Raw genomic sequence first — 15,334 nt, forward strand, 5'->3', positions numbered from 1 at the left:
CTTTCCGAGATTCAAATGTAGATTCTGAAGTATCTTCATTTCGATTGTCAAGGATAGGGCTAACTCATAGGACTGGGTTCGTTATAACTGTGTCTGCCTGGCAGTCATTCTTGATGGTAGGGACCGGTGATGCAGCAGTTATGTGTCGTATCTCGTTAGGACTAGAAAATCTTCTCTGTTTGATTTTTCTTTTTTTTTTGTGGCTCGAAATTATGTCTGCATAGTTTTGATGATGAAATTTTACCATTCCAGTCTGCTCTGGTAATAGTCAAGAAATTATGCCTTTATTGTCCTTTAAACTTTCCCAAAATCCATGCAGCATTCTCATGAACAACTCAAACTTTTTGCTGCAGCCGTACAGAAGGCAAGCAAGCACAACTGAAGGAAGCATTTGATTGAAAAAATGCAAGTAAAAAGTAAAACATTAATGGGTGTACTCAGATGTTCAGAATAGTCGTTCCAACTGAACCAGCAATATGTGATGTCATAAAACGCATGTGTGCTTGAAAACCTGTGTTCAGAAGGGTATACTTTATTATGATTAAAAAACAATTTACAACAATTAAGCAAAACAAATGAGAAAACTGATTGTGGCGTATCGGTGTATGCCTGACAAACTATATCTAAAGTGAGGTTTTTTCCCACACAGAAACAAATAAGCTACCGCCTTGTAACTAAAAGCTCTTGTAACATTTAAACTCTCCTGGGTTTCACATTTTTGGTGTTTTTTTAATTTTATTTATTTAATCTTATTTTTACATAACTTTAAGTGTGTTTATGCAACATGTATAACATTTGGCCAGATTGTGTATTTGGGAGGAATTTTCATATTTTCCTCATTGTGTCTTTTAAACTAAATCAAGCAAGTTGTGTCCCTTCAGCATGTTTTGTGCGATTGAGTCCTATTCAAAAGGCAGTTTTTAAATACTCTACCGTTGAAATGTGATTTCTGTTTTTATTTGTATTTCTTTCATTTCCCTTGTGTTGAATTCACTTAAAATGTTCATGTTATTCTGTGCAAAGATATTTTTCATAACCTTTAATTTTACCCATTTGTTCTATGGAACAGAAAAAAAATAACTTTTAGATGACTGTTTGCTTAAAATATAAATGAACTAAAAGAGTAAAACACTAGAAAAATATGTTGAAGCACAATTTAAAGAAGGTTGATAAAAGTCTAAATGGAGCTTTTTGATACAAAATGTTGCCCACGCACCCCAAATATACATTTCATGTTGATCTTTTTTATTTCACAACTAATTACTCAGACAGTTATTGTACATGAACAAAAAGTGCATTTCAATGCGGCCCTGTCTGTGTAATTGCAGTCCACAGGGTGGCGGTAGTGAGTTGTAAGGCTGTTTGCCAATCCGTATCCCCAAATCGATAACCAGGAAGAAAACATGAACGTAGCCGAGCGGCTAATGCTAACTAGTGTTGCGTTAAATGTTTTAAGGTAGTTATAAAACTGAAGATTACTTAATAATACTTTAAATTTAGAATTTATAAGAGACTGACACAGTGTTACGGATAAAAGGTGAGTCATAAGATAGCAGGGCTGGCTTTACTAGCTCGGAAAGGAGCGCTAGTTACCGCAGGATGACTGCGTTAGCTTAGCTAACATCCGTTAAACAGAACCTCTCTACTGTTTGTGTTGTGTATCCAAACAAACTGTTGGATAATATTTTCTGCGGTTGCTGTCCTGCTTTCTAGTTCTTATATCTCTGCATTATGTTGCTTTTTGAAAACGGAAAGAGAGGCCCTAAGCTTGGATCAGATGTAAACAAAGAAAGAGCAAAGCTACAAACATCTCATAGATTAGTTACTGTAAATAATTATAATCTAACAGTGTACGTATTATTGCACTTTCATTTAAGATGCAGTCCCTGTTATTTACTTATTCTTTCGCTAGTTTCCATTTCTTATATTGTCAAACAAATAAATTATATGGAAACGAGCTATGATTTTATATAGAAAGGCAACGGGGAATTTAAGTGTGAACAAATATAGAAATTATTCAACTGGTCTTTATATGCTCAATAAAGTATATTTTTCCCTTGTTACAAAAGGTGATGGATATATATGTAACAATTATTGTGATTCTTTAATTTCACACAAAAAAAAAAAACAAACAATACCAACAAAAGATGGTATTTATAAAACTTAACATTTTAACACAAATCAACCTAAAAAGCTCAATTTAAACTCAATTTAGACAATTATTATTATTTTTTAATTAGCAGCGATGGCAAAATGGCTCTCTGGATTGCAAAGCTTATTTGGAAAAACCAATTTATATAATAACCATATATCTTTTATTTTACATTTAAATGGCAGTGTTGCTTTGTTTGGAGCCTAAAACCCCAATTCTAAAGACAATTGAATATTGTGAAAAGTGTAAATAAAAACAGAATGTAATTATATTCAAATGACATAAACATATTTTATGTATAGTGGGACATGGTAAACATATCCAATGTTTAAACTTAGAAATTGTACTGCTGTAGCAAAAAAAAGTCATTATCAGTTTGATAAAAGCTATCGCATCCCAAAATAGTTGAGACAGCTGTAAAATTAAGTGACACGAATGAGAAAAAAACTGCAGAGCTATTAGTAATGTAGCTAATTAGGTTGTTTTCATATGAATAAAAGGAATGGGTAGAAAAAGAGCATCTTAAGGATGATGGTGTGCTTCCTTCAGTGACTGAAGAGATGCAGGCCGGTGACCCAGTGGTCGGAGCATCAGTAGGGGTGTCTGGCATTCAGAGTCGGTCTGAGGATGAAGAGTCGCTTGGTGTCAAAGATGTGAAAAGGACAGCAACACAAGCTTTTGGGGGTGGTGTTCCCAAGAGGAGAAGTTCCTCCAGGTACTGTTAGATATTAAACAAAACAAGAACTTATGATACATCAGAAAACTGGTCCTCAGCTGTGAATCTCTGCATAGTAAATAATGTTTCTGTTTATGTCTTCCCATTAACGCTTCTAAAAATAAAAGGTCAATAAAAAGAAAGAAGTTTGACGATGAGCTGGTGGAGAGCAGTCTTGTGAAGTCGTCCAGTAGAGTTAAAGGGCCTCCTGTCATAGAGCCTATTCGCTGTTTGGGCAGCGAACCTTTATCTATTGAAAAGAAAAAGGTATACAAGATCAACAAGTTACTGGGGTACTTTAGATTGGCAGGAGACCATTTTGAAACATGAAATAGTTTTCTATACTGATGAATTTTTTTTTTTGTAAGGTGACAAAATCAGGAACTGCTCTTACACCACCTCTTGCCATGGTATTAAACCCTTCACCTCTGCCCAAAAGAGTAAAGAAAAGCAAGCAGCCTTTACATATGACCAAAGACTTGGGACGCTGGAAACCCACAGATGACCTTCTGCTAATAAATGCGGTGCTTCAGGTGATCATTAAAAACACTGTGCAAATCTCATCAGCTCACTTGTATGATGCTTTTTTAGTAGTGTGCCCCTAGTGTGAGTGAAACGTGTAATTAACACGTCTGTTTATCCTTCCTTGTGTCCAGACTAGTGATCTAACTTCTGTCCATCTGGGGGTCAAGTTCAGCTGTCGCTTTACTTTGCGGGAAATTATAGAGAGATGGTATGCTTTGCTCTACGACCCTGTCATCTCAAAGTAAGAGCTTTGTTTAGCTCTGAATTTTTTCATCATGTTTTCCTGATTTGATGTTCTAAGCATGTTGCTGGTTTTGTGTCTGCCTGGCAGGTTGGCATGGCAAGCCATGCGGCAGCTTCACCCAGAGGCAATCGCAGCAATCCAGAGCAAAGCTCTCTTCAGTCAGGGTGAACAGGCGCTGCTGGCCAAGATTGGTTCAGTAAGTTTTTGAGAAGATTAAGTTTAAATTCTGGATTCACTGAAACTTAAGGAATATATGATATATTAGAGGGTGCCATTTAGAGAGTTTGTGGTAGATTTCTGATCACAGATTTTGCAAAACGTTGACCTGCCGAGGCAGAGGTCAGTCATTTCTGATTTCTCTGTACAAACTATAAATAACAAAATACTTTTTTCTATGTTCTGGGTAAGTTCAAAGTGTAACTCTCTTAAAATGTCGAACAATTTCCTTAAAAAAAAAAAAAAAACAAAGTTACAGAACTGTCTCTGCATCAGTGAAATCAAAGTAGCAGTAAAGTCATCCAGGTTATTGAACAGATGGATCTAGAAATAAAACTCAACTAAAAGCAATTACAGAATATCAAATGTACTGCTTTACAAGACATGTTATAGAGTTTCGTACACCACAAAAGGTAGAAGTTTACCATTTCACAAGTGATTCAATTTTCTTCTGGAAATTAATTTCAAAATAAACAACAGCTGTGTCCAGATTGATATACGAAAGTAAGAATCTCTGTTTCAGTGTTTTTTTTATATTATTTAATAACTTATTGTAACTATAAAGGAACCTTACACAGTGTTTTTCTCTTGAACAGTCAGTGTTACACAGCTCTGCAGTTAAACAGGATGTCACTAGTATTTCAAAATGAAGACAATTGATTAATATGGACATTTTAAACTGTTTTTAGCGTCTTCTATTAGCAATAAACATGGTTAGCATGACTAACAACAGTGATTGCTTGTAGAATGTACTGCCTTGCTCTTCCTGGGAGATTTCTAAAATACTGCCAACATGTCCTCATTTGCCGAAGAGTGTTATTGTCAGCACAGCCTGCTAGCAGGCGGGTTTGTTGCATTCACTGATCAGAAAATGGATTGGATTTTTTGTTTATGACCAACCGATCACTTTAGGGCGAGTCAAGCATGAAATACAATTGAATCAGACTGGAATCTATGGATAATAGAAATATAGACGCTTTATTGTGTGCTTTGCACCATTTCAAAGGATGTCCTACTTGGAGGTTACTATCGTACCGGAGTGTAGGTGACATTTGTGCTGTCTAATGTTTCAGTCGAAATGTTCTAATGGTTTGGAAGTATTATGGTCCATGTGATTGTTAAATTTACCGGCTCACCCAGCAAAATAGTACAGTGCTCATCATACCTGTAGAGATGCACCAGTGAACCGCCCAGAGATCGGAACCACTCGATTTTTCCTTGATCTGCTCAGATCTGTGTTCAGCAGGTCAAATGGAGAAAATGCTGTGCTTTTTTTTCCTTCCATGTTTTTGGGTATTAAAATGCATCAAACCACAGTATGCAGTTTGGTGTACTTTTCTCAGTTTAATAACACTCAGATAAAGGGTCAGGACATTTACTGTTATGCATAAATGAGGATGATCTTGTAATTTCTTAATTTTATGATGGATTTAAAACTTCTACCTCTGTCAAAAAACCTGCAGTGTTACAATTCTTAGAAATTTCGTTCTTAATTGGTCTAAATCGGAACCTGCAGTTTAGACCTCAAAGAAACCCGTAAATCAGGATCTGCCAGGAAAAGCTTGATCGATGCATCTCTGGTCATTTACAACCCTGCATTGACAAAGTTTTCCTTCGTGACATTTCAAATGGTTTGCTTTAATCACAAGACGCTTCTTCCTAAACAGACCAGTCAGCCCAAAATGGACGTTTTCCAGGAGCTTCTGAGCAAACACCCCGGCATCTTTCACTCATCTCGCACCCCCAAGAGCCTGATGGTTCACTGGCAGCTGCTGAAGCAGTACTACCTGCTAGATGACCAGAGTGGTGAGTTTAGTTACCTGAATATTTCTACCAAATACATACGAATTGTGTTATGTTTAATGCCACAGATTTATATGAAATATCCTCTCAGTTACTGTTTAGAAGTTGTTGATTCTGCTCGACTTTATGCAGCAATCTTAGTACATGATGCTGTCCAAACTGAGCCAGATGTAGAAGTGATGTAACATCAACCAAATAAAAGATAATTGAAGCTGACTTCATTTTTCTGGACATCACAATGGCTTAAAACACAATAAATGTATAAGAAGTGTTCTCGGAAATGTTAATGTGTTTTATTCAGTAAAACAGTCAAGCTAAATTGTCTGATTATGTCTTGCAGTACAGCCCCTTCCTAAAGGTGACCAGGTCCTCAATTTTTCAGATGCTGAGCAGATGGTTGATGATGTCAAATTAAAGTGAGTGTGTTTTAAAATGGGCAAATTGTACATGCAAGCCACTGCAAACTGTCACAGGTGTTACTTCGCTTCCACTACTAAAAGCTGATGTTTTTGTTTTCATGCAGGGATAGTAGAGACGAGGTGTTAGAACACGGTAAGAAATCAAATTGCACGATTCAGCTGCAGTTGTAACTGGAGGGTGTAAAATATTGCTTTTTGTCAAGTGTTTTCTTGTCAGTTTCTTTCTTTCATTCTTTCATTCTTTCTTTCATTCATTAATTCTTCCTTCCTTCCACATTATATATTTAAAGCCCTACCGCTGTAGAAATGATTGCTATAAACTTTTAGTGAACTTTAGTATTTTCTATATGAAGGGGAACTCAACTGGGAGCTTTGGAAAACTCTGGATGTTTCATGTGAATTTATAGGAACTCTGCGTATAATTGAGATGTAAACATCTCCTTGTTTACATTGTTGCCTCCTTTCAGAGCTGATGATCTCAGACCGTCACCAGAAACGGGAGATCCGACAGTTGGAACAGGAGTTGCCCCGGTGGCAGGTTCTTGTGGATAGCATCACAGGTATGTACAGTGCCCTGCAAAAGTATATACACCCCTGAACTGTTTCATATGTTGTCACATTACAACCACAAACATCAGTGCCCTTTGTAGGGATTTTATATTATAGGCCAACATTTTTAATGCACAGATATGAAGTGAAAGGAAGATGATGCGTGGTTTTAAGAAATGGGCCGGTTTGAGATTCTGATTATGGTTTCACTGTATCTACACCAAAATTTAAAACGTAAAATAGAACATGATTAAATTGTTTTTTTTTTACCAAATGGCATCAATTATTCCTGCTACTAAAATAGTCTAATAATAATTATAGTCTAAAATACACAAGATCATATCTCTTAGGGGTCTTTTTTGATACTTTTGATAAACGGTACAAAACGAAAATAAAGAATATAAACACTTCTTTATAAACATATAAAGTTATAGTTTTCACCCACTTATTGCACAGTACTTTTATAGAGTAAAACTAGTATAAGCAAGGGAATGATGTAGCAAATGTATTTTAGCCAGCTGAACAGGCAGTGTTCAGCAACAGGTAGCGGAAGGGGCAGTGCTGTATTACTCCATGCTTCAAAAAGTTGGGGGAGATGGGCCAGGGCTCAGATAACCCCGGCACTTTCTCTGGCCTTTCATTTCTGAACGGACCGATGTGGCAAGGGGGGTGGAAGTCAGACCACTTCTGACTCACCAGTGAGGTTGTCAGAGCAGCACCAGCAGAATTTACAACCATAAACTAGACTCAGAAATCATGTCTGAAGAGAAGAGTAAGAAGGTAAAATATATTTTTAAACTTTAAGAATTTGCTCGGTCAACAACAGTATTGCTACAGTGAGTTTGTTTACGACGCAGATCTTATACGCAGTGCAGACGTCTCCTCTTGTAATTTAACTGTTTAAAAATGCTCACCACAATGTTTGGTTAGTTATTCATTTGAATTTTGAAAGCTATGTATCCCTTCCCCTCCTTGTTACAATAACATGCTACTTTGTGGTGGTCTATTGCATAAAATTCCACTAAAATACATTAAACTTTGTGATTTTAATGAAACAGGGTGTGGGAAAGGTTGCCTTTACAGAGCTCTCTAAACTCTGACATCTATGAAGAAGAAAAAACACGTAAATGCTTATTAGCTTTAAGTAATCTTTGTCGCTTCTTCACCACCAGGGATGAGCATGCCTGACTTTGACAATCAGACACTTGCGGCGTTACGAGGACGAATGGTGCGGTACCTTATGAGATCAAGAGAGGTGCGAAGTACCTTTGAAAGTACTTCTGAAAGCGATATATCTCTGTACTGTGAGACTTATCAACTGTGTCCATACAGATTACACTGGGGAGAGCGACGAAGGACAAACAGATAGATGTAGATCTGTCACTAGAGGGACCCGCTTGGAAAATATCCAGAAAACAAGGTGGTTTCATTCTAGTTTTTACTATGCCAGACACAATTAAAATTTCATGAAGGTTGCCAGAAATAATAGCATCTGAGAGCAGTATTTCTTATAGTCCTGTGGTAATTTAAAGATGGTGTCGACAGACCTGACACTGACTGTTTGTCTTGACAGGAATAATTAAACTGAAGAATAACGGAGACTTCTTCATCGCTAATGAGGGCAGACGACCCATCTACATCGATGGCCGACCGGTCCTGTCAGGCAACAAGTGGAAGCTAAACAACAACTCTGTGGTGGAGGTGTGTAGAGAGAGGGTTAACCAGCAGCCTGCATGTTTATCGCTATCACTGGAAAAGATGGGTAAAAAGTCCCATAAATCTTTTGTTGCAGTGACATAATCTCACACTAAAATTTTCTAATTTCTCTACGTTTAAAAAAAAAAATCCCATTTATTTAATCCACGATGTCCTGGTTTTGTGGTACATAACAATGACTTTTTCAAGTCATTGTTATGTACCGGCTTTATGTTAGCCACTCTTCAAAATGGGAAAGACAAGAGAACATGCCATTCACGTAAGGCAGACATCTGTTTAAATCCTCAAGTCAGGCTGTTTTTACTTGCCTGAAGTCTATATACAAGTAAAGTAATAAATAAAACCTTTTAAACAACTAACTGTGACAAACTGTGGCTGGATGAGAACCCAAGTTTATCTTGTTCCTACAGGCAGTGAGGATCTTCATTAAAGGAGGTCAAACAATCTCCAAAGCTCAGCTGCAGCTAATTTATCAATGAGATATGCTACTGCAGTAAAACGACTTTATTTTTTAAGGTTTTTTTTTTTTTCATATCTTATCAAGTGGGCCATAAATGTGAAGGGAGGTGAACTACCAGGTCATGTTTTATTAAAACTGAAAGAGAAATGGCTGTATTTGTCTCTTTAGATTGCAGGTCTTCGTTTCGTCTTCCTAATTAACTTGGAGCTTATCTCGCTGATAAAAGCCGAAGCCGCTAAGATGACTCAGCAGTAAAAGGCAGCCAGCAGCAGTGTGTCTACGGCATGCCCACCGAGAAACGGACTCTCAGTAATCGTGACCCTCAGTGTGAATCTTCAATGTGGTATATGGATGTTTTATTTTGTAATGCAGACACTCATGGTTGAGTCCTGTTGTGTCCGTTTTTCAGAGCATTGTATTTAAATTCTCACACCAAGCATTTTTTTAAATAATAAACTTGTTTAGCTTATGTCCTATTTTGCGTTTTATGTGCTTTTTGAAGTCAAATCTGCTTTTAAAACATTGTTGTACTGCATATTAATCCATGAACACCTGCAAATGTTGTTTGCATGTTCATAGGTTACCTTTTTCTTTTCTAAATAATTGACTAACCATAAGTTGTCAATACATTTTTACCAATTCTATTTGCTCCAAAGTATTTTTACTGTTTCTTGAAATATTTATTGCTAAACTGTTATTATAGACAAGTATAGTTTCATCTGGTGCTGAGGCATTAGGAATGCTCTTTCAGGAATAGATTTACAAAGGTTTCAGCAAACTATAAGCGTAACGTAATTTCTTGACATCTTCCCCGCTGATTTATAACCAAACCCATTTACCCCTTTCCTGAAAAGAACAAATTTGTGTCAGTTGGGTAATTATTAATGTTTAAGAACCTGATTTCAGGTTCACTTATGCACTGTACCACTAGAGGGTGCCAAAGAAACCGTAGGAGAGAAAAGGGTTACAATTCCAGGTTTTAATACACAAGTGGGAACATTTCTCTGCAGAGAGGTATGGATAAACAGTATTTGTTTACTTCAAAGGCAAAATAAACCTGTACTAGCTTTAAATCAGAGTACAAAACATTAACATTTTATACTAAATGCTTTAAAAACTTCTAAACATCCGTTATGTTTGAGTAAATTGAAATAATACATCACATTGCAAAATGTAGTTGTAAATAAGCACCAAATTGGAGTACCGTCAAAAAGTTTACTTATTTCAGTCATTTATTTCAAAATGTAAAATTAATATCCAGATCCGTCAAACACAGACCGATATATTTGAAGTGTTTATTGGCGTTTGTTTTGATGATTATGGCTTGCATCTAATGAAAATCAAAAATTCAGTTTTACAGAAAATCACAGTTTTTCACACCACCTAAGAAAATAAAGACTTGTATTATAGGAACGTCAGTCTAATGTAAAGTGTTTCCATGTGCAATATATGCATTCAGTGCTTGATTGAAGCTCGTTTTGCAGGATTTGCTACAATGGCTGCCCTCAAAATCCTCTCAAGGCTGTGGTTAGGTGCTCATTTTACATCATACTCTTTTTTTTTTCTTCCACTCAACTTTCCATTAATATGCTTGGATCCAGCAAAGCCTGTTTAGTAATGACCTTCCATTGTTTGTCATTGATTTGGAGGGTGTTACTGACTTCGGTCTAGTCAACAGACTTCTCTGTGATTGCCCTTGTTGAATCCTGTGTATTACTAGATGATCTGATCTTCAGAGTGAAAGGTAGATTTTCAGTTGGGGCCTAAACCGTCAGAGTAAAGTAAATTAAATGACCTTGTTTAGAACAGGCAATTATTTTAAAAACTTTCTATGATGTTTAAAATGATATACAGATCCGCAGCCACGGTCTCACCTTTTACCTGCAGCACTGCAAAATACAAACAAAATTAAAAGTAGAGCAGACAGAGATAATGAACATTTTTTCATGTAAATCTATTTTCGGTTATAAAGTAATGTTTGTGATATAGAAAGTTTAATCAGAGGCGATGACCAAAAGCTAAATACCTCAGGATTTTATTGCCACACGGTATCTGTGGTATATTGTGTTACTGTCACAAATATGAAGCATATAAATCACTGTGAGGAAGCTTTTGCCAACAAACCACAAATTTAATCATGAGGAGCCTGATAATCAGTGTCGTAAAAGGTCTGACGGATGCTTGTGGAATAAGGAGATTAAAACCTAACATCCTGGTTGCCACAAGAAACAGAAGGTTAAAAGAAATATAAACAAGCAAAGAAAGTGAAGAGAAGGAGAGAAATGTGTATTAGAATATACGTCACACGGTGTGCAAGTTAATTTATTTTTTCCTATATCTGTAGTTAAAGTTCTGTAAAGCAATAAATGCAAACCAGACTAGAAATCTGATGCACTTCAGAGCATTTTGGTACGATAACAGATAAACGTGCTAAATAAAATTTGCAAAGTCCAGGAAATTGTTTTCCTTTTACTATTCTTGAGCAAATAATCTTTCATTCAGTTTGTTCTGGAATTTAAAGTAATATCAAATCAATCAAATATGCATTTAAACGAGGCTCGTTGGTCAGATTAAAAGTACCTTTAAGCAGGTGTTAAACGTACTTTTCATTAAATTGTAAATAGAAAATCATCATTATAATGGAGATTAACAGAAAGAAAGGCTTGAGGGAGTTAAATGAATTCCCTTTATGCTTTTGTACTTATAAAGATATACATAGATTTTACAAACTATATTATTAAATTAACATTTAAAAGTGACCACTGTTAACTGTTATTTTAAATGAAAGATGCCTATTCATGTGTTAGGATGGCCTAGTCAAAGTAAAGACCTAAGTTCAAGTAAGAATCTATGGCAAGGCTTGACATTTGAGATTCATGGAGGTTTTCCATCCAGTCTGCATGAGCCTGTGGTATTTTGCAAAGACCATTGAGCACAAACTTCAGCCTAGATGTGCAAAGCTGGTAAAAACATACCCCCAAAGACTTGCAGCTGTAACTCAGGTTAGTCTATAGATGATTGACTCAAGGGGACTGAATGCAAATGTTTGCCACTCTTTTTTTCTGTAAAAAAAAAAACTGTTGACAACCAATATATCATTTTACTTCCACTTTACAATCATGGACTGGTGTTTGTTTGTCAGCCAATCACATAAATTAAGTACATTATAGTATGTTGTGGTAAAATGTGAAACAGCTCAAGGGGTATAAATATTTCTGCAAGATGTAACTGAACTGCATGTGTCACCAGAATAACACAAACAAATCATCTTTATTGCTGTTCCCCAGGGACGGATTTAGAGTAAGAACATATAAAAACAAGACATCCTCAGATTGTCTCCCAGCATTAGAATCTTATCAGCTGAGAGACAGCAAACCACCACCCTTAAAGAAAAATTTAAAAAGTAATTTTGTATCTTTTTATTGTAAAAACTGCAAAGACACCAATATTTTGAGCTTTAAAATTAATCCGTAATCTCCATCCCACCTTTGTTCATAAAAACAATAAATCAGAGCACAGTCTGGTGAATCCCCTGTTGCCATATCAACAGTCTTCAGACCTGTTTTGACTGGATTCATCAAACGTGGCACAGCTTACGCAGGCTAAGTTAAACAATGGAAACAGACAACTCTGAACCAAAAATTACGCAACAACGGCCTGATCTGGACACACTTGTCATTTTTTCTTAGGTGTGTGTCATTCCAAGTCATTAACCTTGAGGAATGAGGACCTCAGAGCGTGCTGAAACAGAAGACACAGAGACAGCAGGTCCTGTTGCTTCAGTGACAAGTTTATGAACAAATTTAAGTCCTTTATTAGTTTGGATATTCATTATAGGTATTTTCTTATTTTATAAAAACTAATGTACTCTGTAATTGGGTTTTTTGTTTGAAGATCACCCTTAAAAAATAAATACCTTAAAACTGCTTTTGATTGCTGCTCTTTTCTGTCTTTTTCATTGTCCAGAGAGTGTTGTCTGTGACTTGAAATTAATGGAAGAAATCCACCTCCTACTTTTCGTCATGTGAAGAAACTAGAAAACTAGCAGATCTGCTGGAGCTATTCCATGTGGTTATGTTAAAGTCTTTTTAGTTTTTGGCTCGGAGAGCTTTCTCTGTGAACGTAAGAAATGATTTTCCACATTTTGTCACATTACAACCCCAATCCTAAATGTATTTTATTAGGATTTTATGTGATGAAAGGAAAATCATGTGTGGTTTTCAACATTTTTTTACAAATCGGGAAATTATGGCCTCCATTTGTGCTAAGCACCCCTGAGTTAATACTTTGGACCTTTCACTGTAGCAACAGCTGCAAGCCTTTACCAGCTTTGCACATCTAGACATGGAAATTATGCCAGTTTTTCTTTAGCTGAAGCTCAGTCAAATAAGATGGAGAGTATCTGTGAACATACATTTTCAAGTGCTGCCACTGGTTTTTAATTGGATTCAGGTTTGGACTTTGACTAGGCCATTCTAGCACAGGAATATGCCATTATCTAAACTATTCCATTGTAGCTCTGGCTGTATGGTTAGGACTGCTGTCCTGCTAGAAGGTCGACCCCCACCCCAGTCTTAAGTTTTCTGCAGCCTCTAACAGGTTTTCTTCAGGTATTGCCCTGCATTTAGCTGTATTAATCTTCCCATTAACCCTGACCAGCTCCCCTGTCACTGCTAAAAAACTGGATTTTTTAATGTAGATGGTGTATATAGGGGGTGTGCAGTGTTAGTTTCCCTCCACACAGTGTTTTTCATGTATGCAAAAGGGTTGCATTCTCTCTCTCTCCCTCCCTCCCTATATATATATATATATATATATATACACATATACACTGCTCAAAAAAATAAAGGGAACACTCAAATAACACATCCTAGATCTGAATGAATGAAATATTCTCATTGAATACTTTGTTCTGTACAAAGTTGAATGTGCTGACAACAAAATCGCACAAAAATCATCAATGGAAATCAAATTTATTGACCAATGGAGGCCTGGATTTGGAGTCACACACATAATTAAAGTGGAAAAACACACTACAGGCTGATCCAACTTTGATATAATGTCCTTAAAACAAGTCAAAATGAGGCTCAGTATTGTGTGTGGCCTCCATGTACCTGTATGACCTCCCTACAATGCCTGGGCTCCTGATGAGACGGCGGATGGTCTCCTGAGGGATCTCCTCCCAGACCTGGACTAAGCATCAGCCAACTCCTGGACAGTCTGTGGTGCAACGTGACGTTGGTGGATGGAGCGAGACATGATGTCCCAGATGTGCTCAATCGGATTCAGGTCTGGGGAACGGGCGAGCCAGTCCATAGCTTCAATGTTTTCAATTTGCAGGAACTGCTGACACACTCCAGCCACATGAGGTCTAGCATTGTCCTGCATTAGGAGGAACCCAGGGCCGACCACACCAGCATTTGGTCTCACAAGGTGTCTGAGGATCTCATCTCGGTACCTAATGGTAGTCAGGCTACCTCTGGCAAGCACATGGAGGGCCATGCGGCCTTCCAAAGAAATGCCACCCAACACCATTACTGACCCACTGCCAAACCAGTCATGCTGAAGGATGTTGCAGACAGCAGATCGCTCTCCACGGTGTCTCCAGACTCTGTCACGTCTGTCACAAGTCCTCAGTGTGAACCTGCTTTCATCTATGAAGAGCACAGGGCGCCAGTGGCAAATTTGCCAATCCTGGTGTTCTCTGGCAAATGCCGAGCATCTTGCACGGTGTTGGGCTGTGAGCACAACCCCCATTTGTGGATGTCGGGCCCTCATACCATCCTCATGGAGTCGGTTTCTAACCGTTTGTGCAGACACATGCACATTTGTAGCCTGCTGGAGGTCATTTTGCAGGATTCTGGCAGAGCTCCTCCTGTTCCTCCTTGCTCAAAGGCAGAGGTAGCGGTCCTGCTGCTGGGTTGTTGCCCTCCTATGGCCTCCTCCACGTCTCCTGGTGTACTGGCCTGTCTCCTGGTAGTGCCTCCAGGCTCTGGACACTACGCTGACAGACACAGCAAATCTTGCCACAGCTCGCATTGATGTGCCATCCTGGATGAGCTGCACTACCTGAGCCACTTGTGTGGGTTGTAGAGTCCGTCTCATGCTACCACGAGTGTGAAAGCACCACCAACATTCAAAATTGACCAAAACATGAGCCAGAAAGCATAGGTACTGAGAAGTGGTCTGTGGTCCCCACCTGCAGAACCACTCCTTTATTGAGTGTCTTGCTAATCACCAAATATTTCCCCCTGTTGTCTTTTCCATTTGAACATCATGTGAAATTGATTGTCAATCAGTGTTGCTTCCTAAGTGGACAGTTTGATTTCACAGAAGTTTGATTTACTTGGAGTTTTATTGTGTTGTTTAAGTGTTCCCTTTATTTTTTTGAGCAGTGTAAATATATATATATATATATATAAACATATCCTTCATGTAATATATACAGTATATATAGACTTATTTGACTTATTTGAGCTGTTTTCTTTGTCTGTATGCTCCTGTTCCTATCATATAGCAAATAAATGCATGTCAA

The 15,334-nt window shown here is 37.5% G+C and overlaps 1 protein-coding gene across 2 annotated transcripts; it reads left to right on the forward strand.

Moving 5' to 3' along the window:
* Positions 1–1,362: 1,362 nt before the first annotated feature.
* Positions 1,363–9,275, forward strand: mcrs1 (microspherule protein 1). 2 transcript variants are annotated; one of them, XM_047348358.1, is made up of 14 exons: positions 1,363–1,537; positions 2,702–2,867; positions 2,996–3,134; positions 3,236–3,400; positions 3,524–3,633; positions 3,724–3,832; positions 5,520–5,658; positions 5,996–6,071; positions 6,179–6,207; positions 6,542–6,634; positions 7,796–7,878; positions 7,956–8,043; positions 8,197–8,324; positions 8,968–9,275. In XM_047348358.1, exons 2-14 carry the CDS (start codon positions 2,713–2,715, stop codon positions 9,052–9,054), a joined length of 1,401 nt encoding a protein of 466 aa, XP_047204314.1. In that variant the 5' UTR covers positions 1,363–1,537; positions 2,702–2,712; the 3' UTR covers positions 9,055–9,275. The 2 variants fall into 2 exon arrangements, with proteins under 2 accessions (XP_047204314.1, XP_047204315.1); XM_047348359.1 differs by having other exon boundaries at positions 1,371–1,456.
* The last annotated feature ends 6,059 nt before the right edge of the window (positions 9,276–15,334 follow it).

Source organism: Girardinichthys multiradiatus, chromosome 20, assembly GCF_021462225.1.
Source record: "Girardinichthys multiradiatus isolate DD_20200921_A chromosome 20, DD_fGirMul_XY1, whole genome shotgun sequence".
Classification (NCBI taxonomy): Eukaryota; Metazoa; Chordata; class Actinopteri; order Cyprinodontiformes; family Goodeidae; genus Girardinichthys; species Girardinichthys multiradiatus.

Excerpts from the sequence above, each read along its gene's own strand:
- mcrs1 (XM_047348358.1), top strand. The coding sequence starts at position 2,713 with ATGCAGGCCGGTGACCCAGTGGTCGGAGCATCAGTAGGGGTGTCTGGC. Across the intron at positions 5,659-5,995 it reads CCTGCTAGATGACCAGAGTG|TACAGCCCCTTCCTAAAGGT; the intron begins GTGAGTTTAGTT and ends TATGTCTTGCAG. Across the intron at positions 6,072-6,178 it reads GTTGATGATGTCAAATTAAA|GGATAGTAGAGACGAGGTGT; the intron begins GTGAGTGTGTTT and ends GTTTTCATGCAG.